This window comes from Sminthopsis crassicaudata, chromosome 4 (assembly GCF_048593235.1).
Source record: "Sminthopsis crassicaudata isolate SCR6 chromosome 4, ASM4859323v1, whole genome shotgun sequence".
NCBI lineage: Eukaryota > Metazoa > Chordata > Mammalia > Dasyuromorphia > Dasyuridae > Sminthopsis > Sminthopsis crassicaudata.
The window spans coordinates 31,957,974-31,984,450 of NC_133620.1; the positions used below are offsets into that span (position 1 = coordinate 31,957,974).

The window sequence follows — 26,477 nt, forward strand, 5'->3', positions numbered from 1 at the left end:
TCATTAGTGGCTGGAGCCCTAACGCATGTAGAAATTGGAGCTGGTCAAATATTTTCATTAGTTTGCCCCAATCTCTGTCAAAACTGATTGTTGAGTTGAGGGAGAGCCCCAGCGGGGGACTCTAGTCTCCTGGTTCTGGTTCTGCTCTGCCACGGGGCACACTTGCCAGTCTGGAAGGCCAGACCCAAGCCTTGAGCAGTTAATTTTGTTGTTGAATGCCTCTATCAGAGAGGGGCTTTTGAGAAGCTAAAAAAAGGGGGGAAACCTTCTCCCTGTTAGAACCACAGCTTGGAGTCCCAGCCTGCCTTTGACATCCCAGTGATGTTTTAAGATCTGGTGTAAATTCACTGTGGTTTGCCTTTGGGCAACGGGCTTGTTTAATTTGGCTCCATTATATTTGTAATTGCCGCATTTTAATAATTGGCCAATATTCTTGTCAGCAATTTGCAGGCCTATTTTTAGTGGAATGCTTTGCCTTTCATTTCCTCGGTGTTTCTTTCAGACCTGGGCTAAGCTTCTGGACTAATGACCAATGAGTCAAACCAACAGTGTGCACCCATGAGGGACAGGGACCCTCAAATGCCTTGTAATGACCCTAAGATGCAGCTTAAGTACCTTCTACATGAAGCTTTTTCTGATCCCCTTCCTCCCAAAATACCCTGTATCTAAATACTTTGCATATGTTTATTAATTAATTTTCATTAATCAATAGTATTATTATATGACAATAATTTTTATTTATCTGCATATTTGTACAGTTGTCTCCCCCTTTATAATGTACATTCACTTCAAATATGGATTAATTCATTCTCTGCACCAATCTGCCTGTAATGAACTTTTAACAAATCCACATTGATGACTGATGATCTGGTCTCTTAAACATCCCTAGTCACTTTGGGTCACTTTATATGCCATGTAAAATTCTTTTGATAGCCAACCTTTTTTTGGGGGGGGACATATATGATCTTCTCACTTCCTTTTTTTGGTCTGAACTTGGGATTTTATTGACCTAGAAACTCTTCATTCTTGCCAATCAATAGCCCTTTGTAATAGACTTAGAGAGATACATGGAAAACTTGGAGGATTTATAGGAGAGAAAAATAAGGTGGAAGAATGAGAAGACATGGATGGGGTTCCAATCAGTATAGTTGACCTTGATTTATTAATCAATACTTTTTGAATCTGGTCATTATAGCTTATTATCTCTCTCTGTTAACCACAAGGATAGAATAAGAAAAATTAACAAATATACCGTAGAGGTAGCAGTGGAAGGAATGTCAAAAAAAAATCTAGTTTAACTCCACTTTATAGGCACTGGTTTTGCCTTTCTTTGTGCTTAGTCTATTGTCTATCCATTGGTTATTGATAGTGGCTCTTAATGGATTTCAAAGATCATGTGATTTTTTGATTTATATTTTCAGAGATTATTTACACTTTTATTAATTAATTTATTACACTATTATTTTGTTAAGAGTATAGGGAAATAGGAAAAAATAATTAATAAAAATAATTAATAAATGCTTGTTGACTTGGTTTAACTTGACTAGACGTGTCGGTCCTGGAACCCCTAAGTCTTAACTCTGGTTCTCTTTCTAATTAGATCATTCTAACTGTAATCTGTTCTAAGGAGCGCTGAATTGTTCTAAGTTAGACTGGTCTTGGGGAGGCTAAATAAGGCTAGTTGCTGATATTCTTCATAATTCTGGTGCTGTCTCTCCAAGATAAGAAATGATGTTTTCATTTTATGTGACTATAAATCTTGTAAGGTGATAAATCGAGCACTGTGATATCCTGACAACATTCATTTCTCCAAGATATTATCAAGTAGATTTTTATATGTGTTTCTAACTGTAAGGTGTTTTTTTGTTGTTGTTATTGCATGATTTGATTGATGGGATAGAGAAAATGAAGATAAAGTTTGTTTTAATGCTCAAATTGAGATTGGCAACAAACCAATAATGTGTACGTGGCAATTTAAATTATATGTACAAATTCACAGGTGGAGTGGTCTTATCATAAATACCTAAGTTGGGTGGAGAAATGAATCTCTATAGTACCTAAATAAAATTAGGCCTCCATTTTAATCTTAAAATAAAATTTCTAAGTCCTTAAGATCTTGGAAAAAGAGTATTTAAAAATATACTGACACCCCCCCCAAAATTTCACACATACACATTTTTTTGGCAAACTCTGAGCATCTTAAATTCATACGACCTGAGCAAACTCTTACCTAATACAATCTTGTATATTTGCCAAAATATTTTGTAAATGAAGAATCTCCTCCTGAATACTAAATTTTGAAATCCACAAATACACATAAATTCATCATAAGGATAATACTTTGAGATATCCAACTTTGAAAAGAGCCAATCTCAGACCCCAAAGGTCTTCAGCTGGTCTTGAGGCTGGTACAAGAGACAGGCTTGATATAGTGGATAGAGAACTGAATCTGGAGTCAGGAAAACCTAAGTTCAAGCTATGATCCTGGGCAAGTAACTTAAACTCTGAATGCCTCAGTTTCCTCATATGTAAATTGGGCATAATGAGTTATGAGGATAAAATGAAATAATATTTATCAAGTGCTTTGCATATCTTATCAAGAGGCAGCAATGGACAGAGCACTGGCCCTAGAGTTATAAGGTTCTGAATTCAAATTCTGCCTCTGACACTTAACACTTCCTAGTTGTGTGACCTAGGCAACTCACTTAATTCTAATTACTTTCCAAAAGAAAAAAACCTACCATGAGAATGTATGTATGTACATCTATATTTTTATCTCTTTTTTTGGGGGGTATTTATTTTTATTAAAGTTTTTTATTTTAAAAATATATGCATGCAAATCACTATTGATCAGAGAAATGCAAATTAAGATAACTCTGAGGTATCATTACACACCTGTCAGATTGGCTAAGATGACAGGAACAAATAACAATGAATGTTGGAGGGGCTGTGGGAAAACTGGGACACTGATGCATTGTTGGTGGAGTTGTGAAAGAATCCAACCATTCTGGAGAGCAATCTGGAATTATGCCCAAAAAGTTATCAAAATGTGCATACCCTTTGACCCAGCCATACTACTACTGGGCTTATACCCCAAGGAACTAGTAAAGGAGGGAAAGGGACCTGTATGTGCCAAAATGTTTGTGGCAGCCCTTTTCATAGTGGCTAGAAGCTGGAAGATGAATGGATGTCCATCAATTGGAGAATGGTTGGGTAAACTATGGTATATGAATGTTATGGAATATTATTGTTCTATAAGAAATGACCAACAGGAGAAATACAGAGAGGCTTGGAGAGACTTACATCAACTGATGCTGAGTGAAACGGGCAGAACCAGAAGATCATTATACACTTCAACAATGATACTGTACGAGGATGTATTCTGATGGAAGTGGATTTCTTCAACATAGAGAAGAGTTAATCCAATTCCAATTGATTAATGATGGACAGAACCAGCTACATCCAGAAAAGGAGCACTGGGAAATGAATGTAAACTGTTATTTTTACCTTCTGAATCCAATTTTTCCTGTGCAACAAGAAATTCGGTTCTCCACACATATATTGTATCTGGAATATACTGTAATATATTTAACATATATAAGACTGCTTGCCATCTGGGGGAGGGGGTTGTGGGAGGAAGGGAAAAAATCTGAATAGAAGTAAGTGCAAGGGATAATGTTGTAAAAAAATTACCCATGCATATGTACTGTCAAAAAATGTTATAATTATAAAATAAAATAAAAATTTAAAAATATATGCATGGATAATTTTCAACATTCAGCCTTGCAAAATCTTGTGTTCCAATTTTTCCCTTCCCCCCTCTTAGACGACAAGTAATTGGATATATGTTAAAGATGTGCAATTCTTCTGTACATATTTCCAGAAATAAAATGTTGCACAAAAACAAAAAAAATCAGTTGATCTATTTCTTTAACTATTCCACCTTCCATTTGCATTGGTGATGATCACCATAAAGATTGCACTCTAATTCTTGAGCTTTGGGGATGCAGTTACACATTCCACCCTAGGACCGATCATCAGCGTCTCTAGAGTAGACTGTCCATGTAGGTCCTTTGGGAACCTGCTCTGCTATCCAAAGAGAGTTCTTTGATCCATCCTCTGTGATACCAAATCAATGACTGTTTCTGATTATTACAGACACTGACTAGTATTTAGACTTTTGTTCCAGGTTCAACATTGGCTATTGTAAATAGCTATGAAGAGGTTATCCATAGAAGCTCTTAAATAATTTAAAGATCATGTGCTTTATAATATTTATTTAATTTTAAGAGATTACCATCACTTTTAGTAGAAATAGGAAGTATCCAAACGTTGGTAAAAGTAATGAAATGGAGAAAAAGCAGAATTAAAAGGACTACATACAACGGTCAGCTGAGGGATCTCTAGAGCCCATCCAGTGGTCTTTATGCTTGTGTCCCTGAAGCCACTGGTGCCTCCGGCCTGTAGAGAGCAACTTATTCCTCATAGTTGAAGTCCCTGTGAGATATGATTGGCCTTTAGATGTGTGGAATAGCTTGATCTCTGCAGCCTTTCTGAGGGTCAGCCTCTAGGGACAGAAGCTAAAATATCTTCAAGAGTGCTCTTTGGTCACGTGTCTATGACTAATGTGAAATATATTTCATTAGTTATAAAAATTAAAACAATAATTGTTGAAATTCAGTGGAATGCATATATCAGTGTCTCCTTTTTTGTTGTTTTTTCCTTTTTTTAAAAAAAATTCTATTCCTTTTATTTTATTTTTCATCATAGATTATGCCTAAGAAGTGATTCTTTAAAGTAAATAACTTTTTCTTTATTTTGAAGGATATGCGTAAGTTATATAATTTATTTTTATTGACAGTGTTGTAGGGGATGCCATTGAAATATGGTACAGGCTGTTCTGGTTTATGTGTGTGTGTGTGTGTGTGTGTGTGTGTGTGTATGCATTTCCAAAAATCATTAGTCTATACAAAATTGAGCAATAAAAACCACAGAGTTTATGGGAAGAATCTGGCTAGGGGCACTGTACTTGAAAACTTTGTGACATTAAAAACTAGATAAGAACCTAATTAAAATGACAGCACAGTTTTATTTATTTTATATGGTTAAGAAAAACAAAAATATTACACTAGATAGTGGCCCGGTCTGAGGCCTCAGGAATAATTCTTGGTCTCCACTTTGGATTGCCCAAGGAAGTTGAACAAGTGGATGTTGGTCAGGCTGACTTTGGGCAAAACAGCTCTGGGACCTTGAACCAAAACCAGGGTGAATGGGAATAGTGAAGATCAGTCCTCATCCCTCCACCAGAGAATATACAATAAACATCCCCCTTTATTTGAGTCTCAAGTAATGATTATGTTCTAGAAATGTTGTTATTAAATAAAATAATTTTTAGTGGAAGAGGGAATTTGATCTATTTGAAGAAATGTGGTGGTAAAAATCCTCCTGTAAATGAAGAGTTCCTTTTGTACAGCGAATAATCAACCAACTATTTTTGCATGTGATTTTTCATGTCATTTCTTTTTTAAATTTTTTAAAAGTTTGTTAGATGACTTTTGTTTTTGATACTCAATTATTTTCTGGTATAATCAAAAATTTTATCACTCTCACTCTTTCCACTGAGTCATCTCTTGTAACAAAGAAAAATACTTAAGTAAATGTGAAGGACAGAATGACTTTCTTTGGATGGGGTAGACAATATTCTAGTTTTGTAGGTCTTTGCCATAGGGAGGCCTGTTCTTGGAACTAGTTTTGGTCAGTAAAATTACTCCGAGTTTGAATGCTTTTTTAATGTTTTCATTTATATTTTGGCCATCATTGTTTGAATTGTTCTTGGTTCTGATTACTTCAACTCTGCATTGGTTTATATAAGTTTTCCATTGGGCTTACTGCTGTCAAGAAGTACTTATAATCACAAAATTTAAAAACAGTTGTTTTGTGGAGTATGATAAAGATGGAGGCAGGCCTACCGAGAATGGGGCCTGGAGAAGGAAAAAAAAAAAATGTCAATGTATTAATATACAAAATGTTCCTTTTTTTAACCAACTCATAAATTAAAAAATTGGCTTGTATATTTTGGAAATGCTTCCATTTTGCCTTAATTTGATTTTTCAAAGGAAAGGGCATTTTTCAAAGAAGGATCCAAGTTAAAATTTATGTTTATTTTCACAGGCAATTGAAGAGTTGCAAAGAGGTGATTTCAAAGCCTCTTCTGATTTTCAAAGGCAACCTGTGACAGGAAGAACTAAAAGCCAAGCCGACTGCGGAAGACTGAGTTTCACCAAGCGACCAAAATGGCGTCTCAATGGATGGTTACCATGTTGGGGCTGATGAATTGGTGTTTGGTGACAACAGGTAGGTCAGGTTTGCCCACGCGACTCCCGTGCTTATTATTTTCTTTTGGAAATATTGTACACAAACCACTTTATTTTAGAATTCATTTCAATTCAACTAGCCTGCTATATGTGAGGCCCTGTGTTTGGAACGGGGCATTCAAAGACAAAAAAAAAGAGAAAGATTGGACTCTCTGGGAGTTTATTTTCTCTAAGAAGACCATAAATACGCCAGAGTTTCTGCAGCCTAGTTGGGGGAGATCAGCAGCCTAGTCCAGATGGTGAGGTTCACTGATTACTATATCTTTTATATATATATATACATATATATATATGCATATACATATATATATATAATTTTTATATCATATATATATTTATATCATATCTTATTGAAGAGTTATTTAAAGATATTTCACTAAAAGTAAATGAGAATAAACATCTTTTTTTGGAATGCCATTGTGTGACAATGAGCTGCTCATTCTTTTCTGTTATCTTCTGTGAGCATTTTCACTTCATGACATGATGGGAGGGTGACCCAGTGGTGCACACTAGCTTCTGGAAGCTAGTTTTAAATTAAATAGTTTTAAATAAAAAGCTGATTTTAAATCCTGCCCTCCCCCCCCCCCCCCCTTGGATGCTTATTACTTGTGACTTGAGGGCATGGAAGATAGAGCCCCAAGCTGACTCTGTGGGGTCAGTTGGTCCAACCCAGACCCCATGGAGCCACATTTGAATTCATTTATTAGCTGTGTGATTTTGGGCAAGCCAATTCAGTATTGGACAGTATATAGATTTAGGAGGGACCTTAAAGGTCAACTGGTCTGTCTCCATAGGACACACACACACGAGGAGCCAGACCATTAAGAGAAACTAAGTTCTGCTGCGGAGTCCTATTGGTGGAAATTACAAGTTTAAGCTTGAAAAATACCTGATTATTAGAATATTCAGAAGTGGGACAGGCTGCCTTGAGACGTGATCAGAGAAATGAATGAATGAAAAAGCACTTACCAAGTGCTTCCCCTAGTTGCCCTTCTCTGGAAGGGCAGAGTCTGGATGATTTTGGTTGGGGTATGGGTAGGATCAATTGGCTGCTAAGGTCACGTTAGCTGCCCCTTAAACAGTGACCTCTGAGATCAGGAATCATTTTCTGCCTTTCTTTGTTTTCTTGGTTTTGTTTTGTTTTTTCCATTGCTTGGCACAGTGCCTGGCACATAGTAGGTGCTTAATAAATGCTGGTTCCCTCTTATTTCCCGGTCACTTCAGGTTGATTTCCACTTTTATTTACCCATTACTTCGAGTTATTTCCACTTTTTTACCTATTGTTTCGCGTTGATTTCCAGTGTTATTTACTGGTTACTTCGGGTTGATTTCCACTATTATTTACCCATTGTTTTGGGTTATTTCCACTGTTACTTACCAGTTATTTCACATTGATTTCCTCTGTTATTTACTGGTTACTTCGGATTGATTTCCAGTGTTATTTACCCATTACTTTGGGTTGATTTCCAGTGTTATTTACCAGTTATTTCACATTGATTTCCTCTGTTATTTACTGGTTACTTCAGATTGATTTCCAGTGTTATTTACCCATTACTTTGGGTTGATTTCCAGTGTTATTTACCAGTTATTTCACATTGATTTCCTCTGTTATTTACTGGTTACTTCAGATTGATTTCCAGTGTTATTTACCCATTACTTTGGGTTGATTTCCAGTGTTATTTACCAGTTATTTCACATTGATTTACACTGTTATTTACCAATTATTTCGGGTTGAGGCCGGTCTGTGGAAAGCCTTCACTAGCAGCCCACGGGAGGCTGGACTTGGTGGGAACCATTAAAGGGCCTTGCCACCAGGGGATGGCATGAGTGCCTTGGAGGTAACTGAGATTATAGAGTCTCCTTTATTGACATCCCCTCCCCCCAATCAACTTCAGCTCAGCTGGTTAAACACCAGTTTTGTTTTCTTTTTGAAGATTAGGCCCTAAGGAAAATAAACTGGGGCCCAGTTCATCCCTTTGGGTAGGTCTTGTGTTATTTACTTTAGCCCTTCCTCTGAAGCCGGTGGCTCTTGGGCACAATGGAGAGTAGTATTCTGGGGGTCTCCTGGGGACCTGGGGCTTGAGATCAGAGCATAGCTGAGCCAGTGACTCAAGATCTGCTGCAGTCCCAAGAAGACGGCCCCGTTTGTTCCAGCCCTGTGGCCTTGCTGCCCAGGATGACAGGCCAGATATTTCTACTGGAGCCTGTGGTGAGGGACCAGGGGGCAGAGGGCAGCACGCCCCCTCCTAGACTGCTGACCGAATTATCTGTAGGAAGCTTTTCCTCACCTGCCCCTCATCCTTGATGGCTTGAAGAGCCTTCCGGGAAGGGAGAGGAGGTGTGGGGAGGAATGGTGTGGCTGCAAGAGCCCTGAATCCCTCCGACCCCCACTGGCTGACACCTTCCCCGTTATCCCCTAATCTTTACAAGGTGCCTGAGATGGAGACTTGAAAGAAGGTCCTTGAGATTGTCGCCTTCCAGCACTGCAAAAACAGGCCTGGATCTCTGATTTGGGAGATAGAGTTCTTAACCTGGGGGTCACTCAACTTGTTTTTATGCAGTGTGTGTATAAATATGTGCATCTATATGTATGTATATAGCACACATATGTAGATGGATGTGTTTGTATTAGCATGTACATGTACACAATAGGTATCTAAATGCATATTACACACATGTAGGTGTGTGTTTGCATGTGCATATTATAGGCATATGTGCATCTATATGCATTGCATAGTCCACAATGCAGATGTGTACACACAGGTGTATATATGTACACACATCTACATGCATGTTACACATGCAGATGTGTGCATTTGTATATGCATGTGTATGTGTATAGGCATTCATATATACACACCTATATTGTGCACATTACACATATGCAGATGCATTTATATATGCATGCATACACATAAATAGATATACATATATGTGCATCTATATGTATTATATATTACTCATGCATGTATACACAGATATGTGCCACTGCATGCATTGCACACATTTGTGCATACACATATGTGCACCTACATGCACACCTATACTATACACATGTGTATTGTGAGTTTTGTATATGCATTCACACTTGCATGTGTATGTGTACACACATGTACATCTGCATGTATATAAAAAAACCGCACATTGTGTATTTGTCTATGTATGTGCACATCCATGTATATGTGTGTTTATATAAGTTCTATTTCAACGTAATTCATTTTCATAGCTATCCCCCATATTTTAGACTTTTAACAGCATTACTTTGAAATGGGATCCATGGCTTTCAGCAGAGAGGGCTGAGACCCCTATTTTGGAATGAGACCTGGGATGTTGAGGGGTTAAGTGATTTGACTTGGGCAACAACAACGGGCTCCCTGAAGCAGGCTTTGAGCTAGGTCTCTCTGATATTAATGCTGACCTTCCAGCTACTGTGCCGTGCTTAAAAACAAAAATCTACCTAACTTTTAAAAATAGATTTAAAAATTGTTTTTACCTATCTTGGAAAATCCCAACTAATTAATGCTGCACAGCTTGTTTCTGAAGTTGCTACCTTTAAAAAAGTGTGCCATACACATACACACACACACACACAATTTCCTGCTGCTTCTGAAGCCTGCCAGAGTTAATTAGGATTCAGTTTCCAATAACAGGAAAAAGACGCACACAGGAAGAGTTCAGGGAAATCAGTTGAGATCGAAAGCCTGGAAGCGCCTGCTGTTGGCTGCTGGGCCAGAGTCTGGGATGAGCACGGGACCAGCCATGTCGGTTTCCTCATGGGGGCAAAGGTCACTGCCCTTGCCCCTGTCTCATTTTGGGGCCCAGATGCAGCCTTTGGCACACGCACGATAAACGTGTCGCTTTTCCTTTCTGCTGGACGTCCCTAGAATTCCAGGTGGGAGATCTCGTGGGGGAGTGGGGAGGAGGACAGGGATTTCTTTCAGTCAGACCCATGCTCGAGCCACGAGGTGGCTTGGGCCTTAGCTTTGGCTGCTGTGCCTCCCGGGGCTCAGGGTTTTGAATGGCCAGTCTTGCATCTGGAATTAAAACTCATTAAGTAATATGAACCTCGGAACAATTCCCCTCCTAGAATCCCGGCCTTGGACTGCTGCTGGTCCCCGCAGGAGAGAGATGGGATTTTGTTTGGAGGTCACTGGCCCTTCCTGCCCTAAAACCCAGATTTCTGTTTTTGGATTCTGGGGCTGCCTCCTTTGTGAGCAGTCGAGTGAGTCCCAGGGTCCTCATTGGGGAAGACTAAAGCATAGCTCTGGTCACTCAGGGATTGCTTTTATCTTCCCTCAGCGGGGGAGGTTAGTCTCTTATTTTAATTCTGACTGCTTTGATTTTTTAATCTCTATTTTGGAAGTTTAGATGGATTCTCTCTTCCTGGGAAACCCTAGCTAGCTCAGCCTTCCCCTCCCCTATGAATTACCACCCCCCCCCCCATGAATTCTTCCCTGAATACCAGGGCCGAATGAATTTCATGAGTAGATAAGGGTGTTGGAATCGGGAATACCTATGTTTAAATAGCACTTTTTTCTTTTTAGTTTATTTTTCTTGATTATGCATAAAATTAAAAAAAAATTAATTTGAGTTCCAAACACTTTTCCCTAGTAGTTTGATATCGATTATGTATGTGAAATTCTGCAAAACATATTTCTTTATTAGCCAACATTGCAAAAGAAAACAGACCAAAAACCAAAAAAAAACCCCAAGAAATTTAGGGGAAAAAAAAAAACACTCTTCTATCAGCCTTCAGACTCCATCAGTTCTTTCTTTGGAGGTGGATAGCTTTTCCCTTATAAGTCCTTTAGAATTGCCTTGGATCATTTCCTGAGAATTGATAAAAGTCATTCACAGTTGATCATTGCATCAGTTCATATAATTCTTCCAGAGTTCCAGACTTGGGCAGGAGCTTTGGGCTGGTCACAGATGGGAGGATGTTGTGATGATTGTCTTCTTGCTGTAATGACAATGGCTTCCCAGCTATTCCTCAAGGATCTTGGGGAGAGTGGGGGGAGGAGATGATCATTCTGAATCCAGGCAGGCTGGACTTGGAGCCCGGAAGCTGGACGTTCAGGTTTTGCCTCTGACCCTTAAAGGACAGACCGTTCCACCCCTCTCTTCTTTATCTGCTTGGTGGCAGTACTAATACTCCAAGTACAACCCCCACAGAGCTGGGTGTGTATATATATATATATATATATATATATATATATATATATATATATATATATATATATATACATATAAATACTATAACAACATCAGGTTTTTTTTTTTGTTTTGTTTTTTTTTTTTTTTACATACCTAGAGACCCAAAATTGAGATTTTGTTCAAGTGTCTGGAGTATTTGGTGACTGAGAAGAGCAATTTGGCGGTGGCCCAGATCGGTATTTTTGGTATTTGGATCATCCATTTCCTCCCATTATATCTGCTTTTAAGATTTGTGGGATTAAATTTAATTCAGTCCCACCATGTGCAAAGGTGTGGAGGTGAGAGATGGAGTGGATGTGACTTAACCAAAGTCAGGGGATAGGAAGGGCTTGAACCAGGTTGTGAACATAGAGCTTCTTCACTGCACCCCACTAACACGAATCCTGCTCTGCCATTTTTGGCCCATCAGCACAGTCTCACCTGTTCACCCTTTCCACCTCCCGCGCCCATGGCTACGCCTCCCCTCCCCCCCAAGCTTCTCAGCTCCACCTGACACCCTATCCCAGTGGAGAGAAAGCCAATTAATAGCAATAACAACAATAAATTATAATTCAAGGGTCACTTTCTATGGGTAGCCTTTCCAGATTCCAGATTTCCTATTTATTTTAATTTCTCCTCTTTATGGGGCAGTTAGGTGGATAAAGTGCCAAGCCTGCAGTCAAGTGGTCTTGATTTCAAATCTGGCCCCAGACACTCACTGGCTGGGTGGCCCAGAGACAGACACTTGACCCCTGTGTGCCTCAGTTTCCCCATCTATAAAAGGATCTGGAGAAGGAAATGGCAAATTACTTCAGTATCTTTGCTAACAAAAGCCCTAGTGGGGTCACAGAGAGTTGGACGCTACCAAATAACAACAATAATCCTCTTTATATTCTTATATTTGTAAACATACATTATATATGTGTATATACTAATTACAGGTGTGCATATAATTATATATGTGCATATGCTTAGTTTATATAGACGTGTAAATGCTCTGTGTATAAGTGTATGTATACACAAACACATGTATTAATGCACAGATGCAATGTGTAAGTGTATACATTTACACAATATGTAATACACGTGTGTGTAATAATAAGCATGTGCAGTGCTGTCAGACATTGGTGCACATACACATACAGTGTCTGCAATAAGACAGGGCTACACACATGGAACATACACCCGTGTGTGCAATACAAGACACAGTGTAATTATGGTGTGGTGCATGTACACAGACATGCACGATGCATTTGTGCCCCACGTGCACACATGGGCACAAGCGTAGATAAATAATACACATGTGCACACACGTGCTCACACACATACATAGTGCACAGCACACGTGAGTATATATGTACGTGTCTATGTAAAATCCATATTAACTTTATTTCGAAGCCTGCTTCAGTCTTTTTGTTTGTAGGGAATGTTTTCTCTGCAGGCATTTGTCTGGGGACTCAGGGGCTGATCATGTTGGGGCCCCGGAATCTTAAGGAGCCTAAAGGGCAGGGCTCTGGGCAGCCGGCCCATGGGCCCAAGTGTTCTGGGCCCTGATCCAGCCCCAGAAGACCAGTCAGCAGTGACATGGACGAGAGGCTGACGGGTATTTTCTCTCTCCTCTCCAAATGCTCTCGAGCTACTGCATTTTCCTTTTTGTCAAAACATTCCCTGCAACTGAACTGGGGAGAGTTCTCCAGATGGGAAATCACCACTTAGCAAGGCCATGTTCACACTCCCCTTCCCCCACTCTGCTGCCTTTTCTGAGAGTCCTTTTAAAAACTGGACAGATTATTGGAATTTAATGCAGGGATGCTTAGGCGAATTCCTTTCTGAAGAGTAAGAGTGGTATTTCTTAGGAGCAGGCTGCAAGGTAAACCTGAGGGATTAAGTCTGTCTCTCTCTTTCTCTGTCTTTCTATCCTCCTCCCCTTCCTCTTCCTCCTTCTCTTCTTCTTCTTCCTCTTCCTCCTTATTTCTTCTCCTTCTTATTCTTCTTTCTTCTTTGCTTATTCTTCTAAAACTTGGAAATCATAACTAAAAAAAAAAAAATCTTGAAAGTAAGTCCACAAACATTTCTTAAGCTCCTTTGGTGCTACTTATTGAGAAAATCCACAATGTGATGATTTCCTTCCAAGAAAGGAGTGGAGATTGTGAACTATTTCAGTGTTGCTTGTTCAGGTGTTTATAAGCTGTGAAACTTTCCCATGTTCAGCATTGTCTGTGGAGAGAAATATAATCTGTCCTACATCCAAAATGCACATATTAGATGGAGGATTGGTAAATTATCCACATTGAAGGATGCACAGATGTGAGCTATGGGTAAGCTGTAGCTTTTGAAACTTCTTAGAAGGTTCTTTTTTCAATTATTTTAATTTATTATTTGAAGACTTTCTCAATTATTTTAATTTATAATTTGAAGATTCTTTTTCAATTATTTTAATTTACTTGAACATTTAAAAAATTATTTTAACTTATTTGAAGATTCCTTTTTGATTGTTTTAATTTATTATTGAAGATTTAAAGATTCTTTTTTTGAATTATTTTATTTCATTGTAGGTTTCTCACTTATATATAAAAAAGACCCTATGATATGCCAATTATTGGGGATACAAAGACAGGCAAAAGACAATCCCTGCTCTCAGAGAATTCAGTCTAATGAGGAACCAACTCTGTATGCATCCAGTACACAGGCTGGATAGATGAAGCTAACGTAGGACAAAGAATGGACTATATAACACCATACAGCGAGATTCAACGCCATGTAACTCAGTGCAATGTAGTACAATACCATGTGCTAAGCATCTGCTTTGGGCCAGGCTGTGCTAAGTGCTGGGGATGCATACAAGAAAATCACCTGCCTCCAAGAAGCTTACAGACTGGCCATTATTTAGTGCTAAGTAAATAGTTATAAGGAATCCTTCCCCCATCCTTGTAGCCCTCCTGTTTACTCTCCAGTGGCCTCCCATGCCCACAAAAATAGGAGACAACAGAGAGATCTGGAATACCACCTGATTTCCTCTCCTGCTTGCCCGCCTCTGGCTCTGACCAGCTCTGGACGGATGGAGCATCGGCTTTGGAAAATCACTGAGCCCTGCACTGGTGTTTTTGCTGGGGATGTTATTGCATGGCCATGGCTCTGGTCTGTGATAATCTTTTCCATTGGAATACGTCGGCTGTTGCCAACATTGTTGTTTGATTGCTAAAAAGGTTGGGTTACACATGCTGTGTGGGGAAGCCAGGGACCAGGCCTTTGCTGTGTCTCCCATAATGCCTTTTTGAGTTAAAATCAGAGGGTTAAGGAAATTAGAAAAAAATTCTTTATTAGAAGAATTAATCAGTTTTTGAATAATGGCCATTTTTAGATGAAAACCGTATGCTCCAAAGTTTCCATTTTCTTTTTCATGGTACTTAGTCATCAGCCTTATTTCTGAGCAAGATAAAATACTGTATTTTCAAGCTAAAAGTGCCTATTTCTTAAGAAAAAAAAACTCATCTAATAAGTAGCGATCTTTTGTCACTAAGAAATTCTCAGAGTATAGGATTTTGGAGGCAGTGAAAAATGAATGGAAAAAAGGCTTTTTTTTTTTTTTTTTTTTTCCTGATGACATGTGTCCTCAGAATTAGCAAAGAAGAAATACACTTGGGAGTGATAAGATTTGGGAATTAAAGAGGGAGGGTTTTGTGACTCTTTTAGCTGATTTATCCTGAAATAAAGGGACCCACTCAATTTAATGGATGGAGATCTTATAAGTTCATTGCCAAGATCTGAGAATACTTTCCCCAATGTCACATAGGAAGCAAAGGGCAGAATCAAACTTTGAATCCCAAACTTTGGACTTCAGGTTCAGCATTTGTTATCCTAGGGATCTGAATTTTTCTGGTGCATTGTACTGTGGCTCACCAGAAAAAAAAAAAGACTTTTATTTTGATGAGCCAGGAAGAGTTGTATATTTTTCTTTTTAAAAATTTCACAGGAAATCCCAAATTGGTGTCACTCCATTCATCCTTTCTTTAGTAGTCTCCCCTATTTCACTTAGAAGTGATTCCTTCCCCCTTTTAAGAGCATAAGATTAGAGAATCGTTGTCCAGTACTCCCATTGTACAGATGAGGAAGTTGAGGCTAATTGACTTACCCAAATCATACAAGTAACAGGTGCAAGGCATGTGATAAGCTCTCATAGAGTGTTATATTTTATTTTTCTCAGTTCCATGTAAAACAATTTTTATATTTGTTTTTAAAACTTTGAGTTCTAGATTCTCTCCTTTTTCCCCTCCAGCTCTCTCCGCACTAAGAAAACCCATGTGTAGCTATGCAAAACATTTCCATAAAGAAAACAATAGATCTTCCCCCCCCACAAAAAAAAAAAAATAAAAAACAACGACCCTTCAAGAAAAATAAAATAAAATAAAAAATGCTTCAATCTGCATTCAGACACAACCAGTTCTTTCTCTGGGTATGGACAACATTTTTCATCCTAAGTAGTCGTGGATCCTTGTACGGCTGAGAAGAGCAAAGTCGTAGAATGTGATTTTTTAGGGAGCCTAGTGAAGGGGCCAGATCATCTGGCCTAGAATCAGGAGGACCTAATTCCAAATTCTTCCTTAGACCCTTCCTAGCTGCGTGATTCTAGGGGAATCATTTATTTTCTAAGTCTCTAAAGTGGGAATAATAGTAGTACCCACTTCCCAGGTGGCTTCTGAGAATTACCTGTAAAGTGTTTTGCAAACCTTAAAGCATGAGTAATATTATTATTGCTCTCATTACTGACACAAGCAGATTCTAATTTGAATCTTAGTAATTTGTGAAAGTGCCTTGCTGCACTTTGCGAATAACTGGTGCCCTGAAGGAGGAACTCATTGGAAGCTTCCAGCGCCTGTTTCTGAAATCTCTGCCTTTCCTCCGTCCTGGTGTGACACTACAGGCAGCTAGCTGGTACCATAGAGCACAGAGCACTGGACCCGGAATCAGGAAGACTCATTGTCCCAAGTTCAAATGTGGCTTCAGATACTTATCAGCTGAGTGACCCTGGGCAACTCACTTCACTCGGTGTGCCTCAGTTTCCTCATCTCTAAAATGAGCTGGAGAAGGAAATGACAAATTACTCTGACATCTTTGCTAAGAAAACTCCCAAGTCATTGCAATTTGAAACAACTTACCAAAATTAGGGGTGAACCAATCCCATTTCTATAGCTCTATGAGACTGTCAAAAATCCTTACTTCCTGACAGCCTTTTGAGGTAGTTGGTCCATTTACAGATCTGAAAACAGATTTGGAACGGCTGGATGACTTTGCCCGTATTCACACAGGTATTAAGTGTCTGAGCTGGACTCTGAGCCAGAGTTCCAGATTCCAAGGCAGGCTCCCTTTCCACTCCACTGCACCGGATAGTTTTGAACAGATTTCCTAGTCCATGACCAGGATCTGAAAGTTCAAGGACTGAAATGTTTTAGGGCTGCAAACATACATTTCATACTAGTTAACTAATCCTGTGCAGGATAAACACAATTGTGTCTGGCAGATGGCTTTCTGAGGTTCCAGGTAGAGCAATTTTTAGAAACCACACATAGAACAATTTTTAGGGACTACTATAGAACAATTTTTAGGAGTCAAGATTTTAAATCTTAGGAGTCAAATTCTGGCTCTTGGTGACTGCTGCCCTCAGGATGCTTCCAATCTACCAAGGGAACATATGGTAAATATAGATAAAGTAGTCATATTTGATTTTCTTTTCTGCAAAATTAGATTTTTAGATGTGTTTGTCAATGCCAAAGGAAAGGTAGATCCATAGAAAAACAGATTAAAGCAAAAAGCTAAACAAAACAAAATGATTTGCTCCCTAAAATAGTGGAGAATAAAACTTTCCTAAAAATTTAAACCATCTGGACATGGAATGGGCCGTCTTGAGTCATGGTAGTTTTCTTCTTCCTTGGAAACCTTCAAACAGAAGTTGGTCTCATTGGGTATTCCATAGGGAGGATCCCTTTCAGGTAGGGTTAGCTTGGATGACTGCTAACATTACTTCTAATTCTCCAAATTTCTGTTTTTTTTTTTGGAAAAGTAACAGCTAACATTTATATGGTGTCCTGAGGTTGGCAAAGCATTTTATGAATGCTTTATCTCATTTGATCCTCAAAACAATCTTGGGAGGTAGGGGTCACTCTTATCCCCATTTTATAGACAAACTGAGGTCAACAGAAAACAATCCTCTCTCATTACTGGATTACCTCTTTAATTGCCTTTGAATTCTCACTTTGAAATTTTAATATTGGTGTTAGAACCCTTCTTTTAGAGCTTCATGTGAAGAAAAAAATAGGAATCACATATCAAACTTGCTCTTCTCTAGTCTAAATTAATCTGATTTAGCAAGCATTTATTAAATGCCTACTGCATATCATATATGATACCAGACCTTAAGGATACACGGATAAGGCATCATCTCTGATCTTAAGGAGCTTGTCTTCTACTGAGGGTGATAGAATACAACATGTAAATACTTTCCCATTTTCACTAGGCTGGTAGTTGGGCCTCTACTGAAAAAATGGGTTAAAAAATCATAATTCTGTGTCTCCAAACATCTCTTGGGAGGGAGCCCAGCCACTTCCCCTTTGGAAATCTGCTTTAAAATTAGTCGTCTTTGAAACAGCTGCCTCTCAATTCTCCCAGTACCCACAATTTAATCCATGTGCTGGAGAGGAAACATGCCTTTATTGTTTATTGTCTGTGGGAGTGGGTGACACAGGATGCACTTAGCTCCCCTGTTATAAGACACCTGCCATACTTTATGAGGTTAAAGCAGAAAATGAAACTTGGCCCGGCACCTGCAGATACACTTAACGTTGGGCCGACACCTTCTTGGTAATTTTATTTGTCCATTCTGTAATAAAGGAAAATAGCTTCTTTTCCTCTCTTGTTTTCCCTGATTCAGCATTTGGAGAATTTAGATAATTTCTGGGAAACAACCTGGAAGAAATTTGGTTCAGTTCCATTAAATAGGTACTATGTGCAGGGCAGTGGGCTAGGTGCTGAGAATACAAAGTTAAAAACTGAACAGTACCTGCTGGAGTTTACACTCTATTGGGAAATTATAGGAAATGCCCATATGAGAAAAGACAGTTTATCGACAAACTGATACAAAGTTATTTTAAAAGTGTGAGCATCTGATCAGAAGCTAGCTAGGAATTCTGGGAGGTGAGGCTGAAATGAGAAAGCAGTGAGACAAAGGAGGTGGAAGGCTATGTATGGGGAGGAGGCCGGGCCGCTGGACTTGAATAATGTGTGAAAGGGGAATGTAAAATAAGACTGGAAAGATAACAGGAAGAAGAAGCATTTATTAAGTGCTTACTGCATGCAGCTAAGCCCTGGGGATAGAAAGGAGGGCAAAAGATATTTCCTGCCCTCAAGAAGCTTACACTCTTAACTGGAGACTCAGCATGCAAACAAGCTATGGACAGGGTAAATAGGAGATAGTCACCAGAGGGAAGGCACTTTTCTAAGATGCTGTCATTTTTTGTGAGATTTTTTTGGGCAGGATCCTGGAGTGGATCCCAGGGGTATTAAGAAGTGGGACTCCTTCCCTCTCCCTTTACTTTTGGTTTATTTAGAACTCACTCATGGCACGGCATCAGAGGGTCAGGATGGTATTAATGCATTAACTTCTGCTTCTGGTCGGCTTGTTTCTGAGATGAAAATAGGAGAGGGTAGAAGAAGGCACAAAGATTTTTATTTTTGCCTCTTGCTAAGGTTTTTCCCCTTTCTGAGGTGCTGCACTCTCTCCCCCCTCCCCTATCTGTTTATATTTCTACCCATGCATGTAAACTGCTGGATTCTGGGGAATGTGAGACAGTGAAAAGACATTACCAAATTTCTTGTGTGACAGATTTTGGGAGGGGGAAATGGTGAATTATTTAGGATTCATTGGTTGGGGCCAGAGAGAAACTGGGGGATGGGATTTATTTAAGATTTGGATATTTTTTTTTTAAACTATGTGTGAGAAATACTGAAAAGTTGGGTTTCCACAGTATGGCAAGCTATAATATATATATATATATTATATTATATTATATATTATATATATTATATATTATATATATATATTATATATATAATATAATATAATTTGGGATATAAATATAAATACTTGGGATAGTGGGTACCACTGACCAAGAGGTTAAGGAAGGTTAAGATTGCACAGAACAATGAAGTAATCAATAGAAGCCTTGAGCAAATAAGGAATTGGGGGGCTAGGAAGGCACAGGGGGATCCTGCCAATCAGAGTCTCCTGGTTTTGAGAAAAATCACAAATTTAAGATAATAGCCTAATCAGGCCCTAGCTTGTTGGGGTCAATGACCTGATTTGACCAAATCCCTAGCAAGCTTGCTTAGCAGGTTAATTGAATATTAAATAACACTTGTGGGATTTTTCCACCATTTTTAAACATGGGATGTATGGCAAGGGAAGGAGGACATGTTTATACATATTTAGGGGAGATCATATAGTGAGCGTATCAGAAAGATTGTTACCCAGAAGGAAACGGACCAATCCGGTCACCAAGCTAACAAATAGAGAACTTTAGTTCTCTCACTCCTGAACTTGGGGCTTCTGCTGCTTCTGCCAGAAACATTAAGGTGATTCCTTAAGATCCTTCTTTAATAAATTTTCTTCCATATTTGATTTTCAGTGTCGAGTGTGTTTCTAACACTACATGTTAAAATATGATTTTGATTAAAATGATTTTGTGTGTGTATCTGTCTAGTCATCTTAATGAAACTTTTTTTAAGCATCAAATTCCCCAAGATGTTCCCCATAGCAGCTCCCTGTTAAATACAAAGGAGGAGAGAGGGAGAAAAATTTGGAACATAAATGTTTTGCAAAGGTGAATGTTGAATGTATTTGGAATGTATTGCATATATTTGGAAAACACAGTATTTTTACTGTCCCAGGTAATTCTTTCTGACTCTTAAGTTGAAAGTTTTTTTGAACCTCAAGAAGTGAAATCATGGGGTAAGGGTGGACTAAAAACAGCCTCAGAAAACTTGCCCACCTTTTACTCTTGCAGAATTGCCCCGGGACACACCAGTCTGATGCTGGTTTCAGCCTCAGTTTTGTCCTGGTGGGGAAGGCCTCTCTGAGTCTTCCTGGTCAGGCCTTGCACTGGAGAAGGACCTCTGGAACCAAGTTTCTGTCCTTTGTCATTTAACTAGCCCAAGTTCCTGGCAAGAGTTCAGTAATGATACTGGGGGAGTCAAAAGCACTAATTAATGGTTTCAAATCATCTGCAGCAGGCAGGTCGAAAATACAATGCTTATTGGACAAAGTTGGCAGAAAAAGCATTCAGAGATTAGGTTGCACATTAACTGGCTCAGTTGCTTTTTGGACCTGGGCCAGTAAAGGAGATATTTTTCTTTTAGGGTATAGGCCATATTGTTCTGTTACTTTCCGGTAGGCTTTTTTTGGATTTCCTTGATTGATCAAATTCACGAGACCTTTTTCCACTAAAGAGCCAAGGCAACTCAAGGGCCCTCCTTAGGGAGCTCTTGTTGGCATGTTGGCATTTTGTTTGGTCTCAACCATGGGCTGGTACTTAGAGGCACTGTTAGCTACAACTCTATTGGGAAACCATTCACTCTTTTCTTTCTTTTCTTTCTTTCTTTTCTTTCTTTCTTTCTTTCTTTCTTTCTTTCTTTCTTTCTTTCTTTCTTTCTTTCTTTCTTTCTTTCTTTCTTTCTTTCTTTCTTTCTTTCTTTCTTTCTTTCTTTCTTTCTCTTTCTTTCTCTCTCTCTTTCTTTCTTTCTCTCTTTCTTTCTTTCTTTCTTTCTTTCTTTCTTTCTTTCTTTCTTTCTTTCTTTCTTTCTTTCTTTCTTTCTTTCTTTCTTTCTTTCTTTCTTTCTTTCTTTCTTTCTTTCCTTCCTTCCTTCCTTCCTTCCTTCCTTCCTTCCTTCCTTCCTTCCTTCCTTCCTTCCTTCCTTCCTTCCTTCCTTCCTTCCTTCCTTCCTTCCTTCCTTCCTTCCTTCCTTCCTTTTTTCTTTTCTTCCTTTCTTTCCTTTCTTTCTTTCTTTCCTTTCTTTCCTCTCTCTCTCTCTCTCTCTCTCTCTCTCTCTCTCTCTCTCTCTCTCTCTCTCTCTCTCTCTCTCTCTCTCTCTCTTTCTCTCTCCCTCCCTCCCTCCCTTCCTCTCTCCCTTCCTTTCTTCCTTCCTCCCTTCCTTTTTTCTTTCTTTCTTTTTCTTTCTTTTCTCCCTCCGTCCGTCCCTTCCTTCCTTCCTCCCTTCTTTCCTTCCTTCTTTCTTCCTTCCTTTCTCTTTCTTTCTCTTAATCCTCCCCTTTCCCTCTCTCCCCCTCTCTCTTTCTCTTTTTATTTTTTTGAAACCATTCACTTTCCAAGTGTTTAAAGACTTGAAGAAATACAAAACATGCAAATGTGGGGTCTTTGGTTTCCCTCCCCCATCCCTTAAAAAAACAAAGCATGAACCTGCTTCCAATTTTCTTGTAGCTCTCCATGTCAGCAAAGGGTGCACTTCCTAAGAGCCTTGCATATCTCAGCCTGGAAAGAATCCAACTCTTGAAATCTGGTGAAATTCCTCTTGATTTTAACTTTGATGAATCACTCGGGGCTGGAAGTTTTGCTAACAGAGACCTGCTGGCTTTGGGGTCCAGCAACAAAACGGGGCCGGACAAGGGCTTGCCAGTTGGGCAGCATATTTCAGACTTCTAAGCGCCAACTAAATGTGTTATGTAAGATAGTTTTTTCCTCACTAGCATATGGCTCTTTGCAAATATTCCTCTCGGAATCTTCTCAGTCCAGGCCTGTCGCCTGCTGCCGTTTTTGCCCCTCTCCCCTTGTCCATCTGTGCTGAGTGGGCTGGTGAGTAAGGCCCCACTTACGAAACCCAGACCAAATCTCACTTTATTGACGTGATTCAGGAGAAAAGAATTCAAATGGAACGTCAGAATACTCCAAGGAGCTATTTGACAGCATCGTCCAATCTTTCTGAGTTCAAGGAAGGAAGGGCCAGCAGAATCTGCTGTTGTTTTGTTTGTTCCTACGCGAGGAATTTTCTGAAGAAAGCTTCTACTAAAAAAAAAAAAAAAAAAATCTCACTGGGTATGTGCCAGGGGGAGGAATGTATTTATCCCTGGCTGCAGCCTCCCTCTAGGTCTGCTCTTTGGGAGGCCGAGGATGGCCTGCTGCTCTGTGGCTATCCCTTTTCCAAAGGCCCAGAGTTAGGATACTTGGTTTGAACTGCTTTTGCAGTTCATATGCTTAGATGGAGGCCTAGAAGCATAGATCTCCCTCTCTTTTTAATTTTTTAAAATTATCTTTGTTTATTTATTTATTCATTCATTCATTCATTTATTTATTTTTTCAGAGGCAATTGGGGTTAAGTGACTTGCCCAGAGTCACACAGCTAGGAAGTAGTTAAGTGTCTGAGACCAGATTTGTACTCACTCAGTCCTCCTGATCTCTCTTTTTAAAAAAAATGTTTATAATATTTTTTCCAAATGCATGCAAAGATAGTTTAACATTCACTTTTGCAAAACTTTGTGTTCTAAATTTTTCTCCCTCTTTCCTCTCCTCCCTCCCTAAGACAGCAGGCAATTAATAAGTTAAATAGGCTAATTATGGGTAATACAGATATCTCTAATAAACAGCCAGTGACTTGTAGAATTCCTTCCTTCCATTTCCCTGCTTTCGGGGAACGAGAATAGTCTTTAGCAGAGGCAGAATAGTTATTTGTCCATCATCCAACTTAAAAAAATCAGGGTTAAGTCTAAGGGATGGAGAGGAGTTGTTCTGCCAAGGTAGAATGCATAAGTGGGTGTATTGGTATGGTTTTTTGGTAGAGGGAAAGTTTTGTACCAGTTTTTGAGGCAGATTTTGCCCGTGTTCTATTCTGCCCCTTTGCACTATTTTTTCTTTCTTTTTTTTATAGAGCTGTAGGAAGGAGATGCAAGACTACAGCCTTGCTTGTATGCCACGAGTTTTAAAGTCATCACACGTGCATTAAATGCCAACTGTATACAAAGCACTTGGCTGGATGGCATAGATACCAATTGGCTTCAATGAGTTTACACCACTGGCTTTATATAACCTGGCAGAACCTGGACCCTAATAAAACCTTCAGGCATTAGAATTACCCTCCCACTGTGAAGTGACGCATTATTTATCATATGAAAACAGTGATTTGGGTTTCTTAGTTTGTGTTTAAAAAAACAAAGGTGGAATTGGTAGCACAGTGGATATTGGGGTGGGTTGAACCATTATTAAATTGTTTGTAAATATACAAACACGAAGAAATTGGTAAACTGGAGTTAGCTGTGTAGACACCACACCAGTGTGGGAACGGAATGGTGTAGTGATGAATCAGAAAATCCAGAGGTTCTGAGTTCAAATCCTGACTTTTCCACAAGGGCATGTTTGTGGCTCATCCTTAGACCATCTTCCCCAGCTCTGTGGGGAAATTGAGATCTAGAAAGGTTCAGCATAAAATGTGAAATGTAAAATATTTAGATTCAATGACCTTTGGGGTGTCTTGTGATTCTGGGTCTTAGGTAGGGTGAAAAGCAAGCAACAGATTTTCAGGTGCTTCTGGGAGAGATATTTTCCTATTCCCCTGTGAAATGGTAGTAGTAAAAGTGGGAAGCCCAATGGATTGAGAGCCTTTTAGCCCAGCTGTCTTAAATATTCTGTCATACTTGTACTGTTCTTGGACTAGGAAACCAGAAGGTACTGCGTGCTAAGTAAAGAAGGATTGGCTTCTTAGAAAGAATTTGTGATTTTAAGATTAAAGTGAACGTTTCTTCCGGCTAATTCATAGAATGCTTTGTTCGGGCATGTATTCCATAAGGCCTTGCTTTTGTTCCTTTCATCAGATTCTCTGGATTTTTTTTTTATCCATTAGAAACTTGGCATTATAGACATTATTGGATTTAAGTTCTTTACCCTCACTCTAGACTGTTAGAAAAAAATATTTAAATACAAGTATAGACCCTCAGACATAATTGTACATCCTGATTCAAAGATAGATAGATTAATCATGGAGGATATTCAATATAATACATTCAATATAAAATGTTAAAATTGAATATGACAATGAAAGGACAATAGGTATCTGTGGCCTTTCTTAACTCTCCTTTCCTTATTACTTGTATCCAAAATCACATTATATATCTATATCTATATCTATATCTATCTATAATACACACTTTCATATACATACATGTCACATCATATATATGTATATAATATGTTCCATTATTTTATATGTAATACAATCATATTAATAAGACATCTGTGTGGCTCAGTGGGTAGAGTATTAGACTTGGAGTCAAGAAGATTAGAGTTCAAATAGCCTCAGATACTTACTAGCAGTGTGAGTCCGGGTAAGTCACTTACCCATTTGCCTCAGTTTCCTTATCTGGAAAATGAGCTGGAGAAGGAAAAGACAAACTGTTCCAGAATCTTTGCCAATAGAACCCCAAATGGAGTCATGAAGAATTAGACATGACTGAGCAACAATAATTTAACATTATAAATCTCTGCTTCTTGAAAAACTAAAGAATAAATGTATTAATTCCGCTTTAACAGGAACTGAAAGGTTTCTTCTGAGGTATCCCTCATGTATGCCTGAAATATACCTGGTTGAAAAAGAAGGAATATCACAAGTGGTATATAAATGTATATACACACCATATGCATGTATATATATATATACCTATAATAATATAGTTTATTCATAGAAAGCTGATTTCTGTAATATTTTGCTGCCTATTGGAAATGGTAACCAAATCATAATAGCAAAGAGCCACCATCTGTATCATGATGATCAGTGTTCAAGACTTGCCTTTAACACTTTGAAAATAACAGTGGTCCCGGGCAAGTCACTTAAACCTAAAAGATGAAGCGTCAGAAATGTTATCGGTAGATCTTCCTTGGTGAGAGGAAGCACAATTTCTCTTGTTCCATGAACTCCCCAGTCTTAGCCAAAAAGGAAGGCACATACCTTGTTTATTTATTAGTCCTTCCTTTTTCAAATGAGATATGGTAAGAAAGTATCTCAAATTTCAGAAATAAAACATTTTTTTCTCCTTTTTTCCATTAAGCAAAAAGGCACTGAATGACTTTAGATTTTTTTTAAATGAAAAAAATGGTTAGTAGAATGCTATGAACCAAAATCCAAATAGTTTTAGACAGATTTTCACATTCCTTTAAAACAGATTTTTGCCACAGCTAAAGGTCAATCCTGTCTGTCACTTTCACCAGCTGATATTTTCAGAGATGTCTTTGCTTAATATAAATAAATATATCTCTGCTTCTATAGATAATAGATACTAAAATAGGATGCATAAGTGGGGATATTGGTATGTTTTTTGGTAGGGGGAATGTTTTGCACCAGTTTTTGAGACAGATTTTTTTTCTGTGTTCTGTTCTGCCTCTTTGCATTATTTTTTCTTTTTTTTAATTATAGCTTTTACTTTCGAAATAGACGCAAAAATAGTTTTCAACATTCATTCTTGCAAAATCTCGTGTTCCAAATTTTTCTCCCTTCCTCCCCCCCCTTTCCTAGAAAACAAGTTATCCAATTTAGGTTAAACATGATTTTGCATTGTTTTTCAAAGCACTGGGATGCTTCACGAAGAACATGAGGAAAACCAGGGAAGACCTCAAAATTGACGTACAATGTACTGAGTAGAAATGGAAGAGCAACTTAGATAAAGGTTATGGAAAATCTTAAGAACTCTAATCAATTCGGGGATCAATGAGTCTCAAAATGAAACAAACTACCCACTTATTGGCGAAGGGATGTTGGACTAGAAGTCCAGGATGAGATGTGTGTTTATCTTTGAGAGTATCTATGGCTGAAAAATTCATCACCCAATGGCCAACCTGGTGCTGATGCCCGTGACCTTGAGTG

General features: G+C 38.7%; 1 protein-coding gene across 2 annotated transcripts in view; it reads left to right on the forward strand.

The window, feature by feature from the left end:
- TGFBR3 (transforming growth factor beta receptor 3) overlaps window positions 1–26,477 on the forward strand; it is a 212,848-nt gene that overhangs the window by 23,015 nt on the left and 163,356 nt on the right. For both annotated transcript variants that reach the window (XM_074266257.1, XM_074266258.1), the window contains exon 2: window positions 6,172–6,354. In XM_074266257.1, the coding sequence (XP_074122358.1) occupies window positions 6,294–6,354 (61 nt within the window). In that variant the 5' untranslated portion in view covers window positions 6,172–6,293. The remainder of the gene's footprint in view (window positions 1–6,171; window positions 6,355–26,477) is intronic.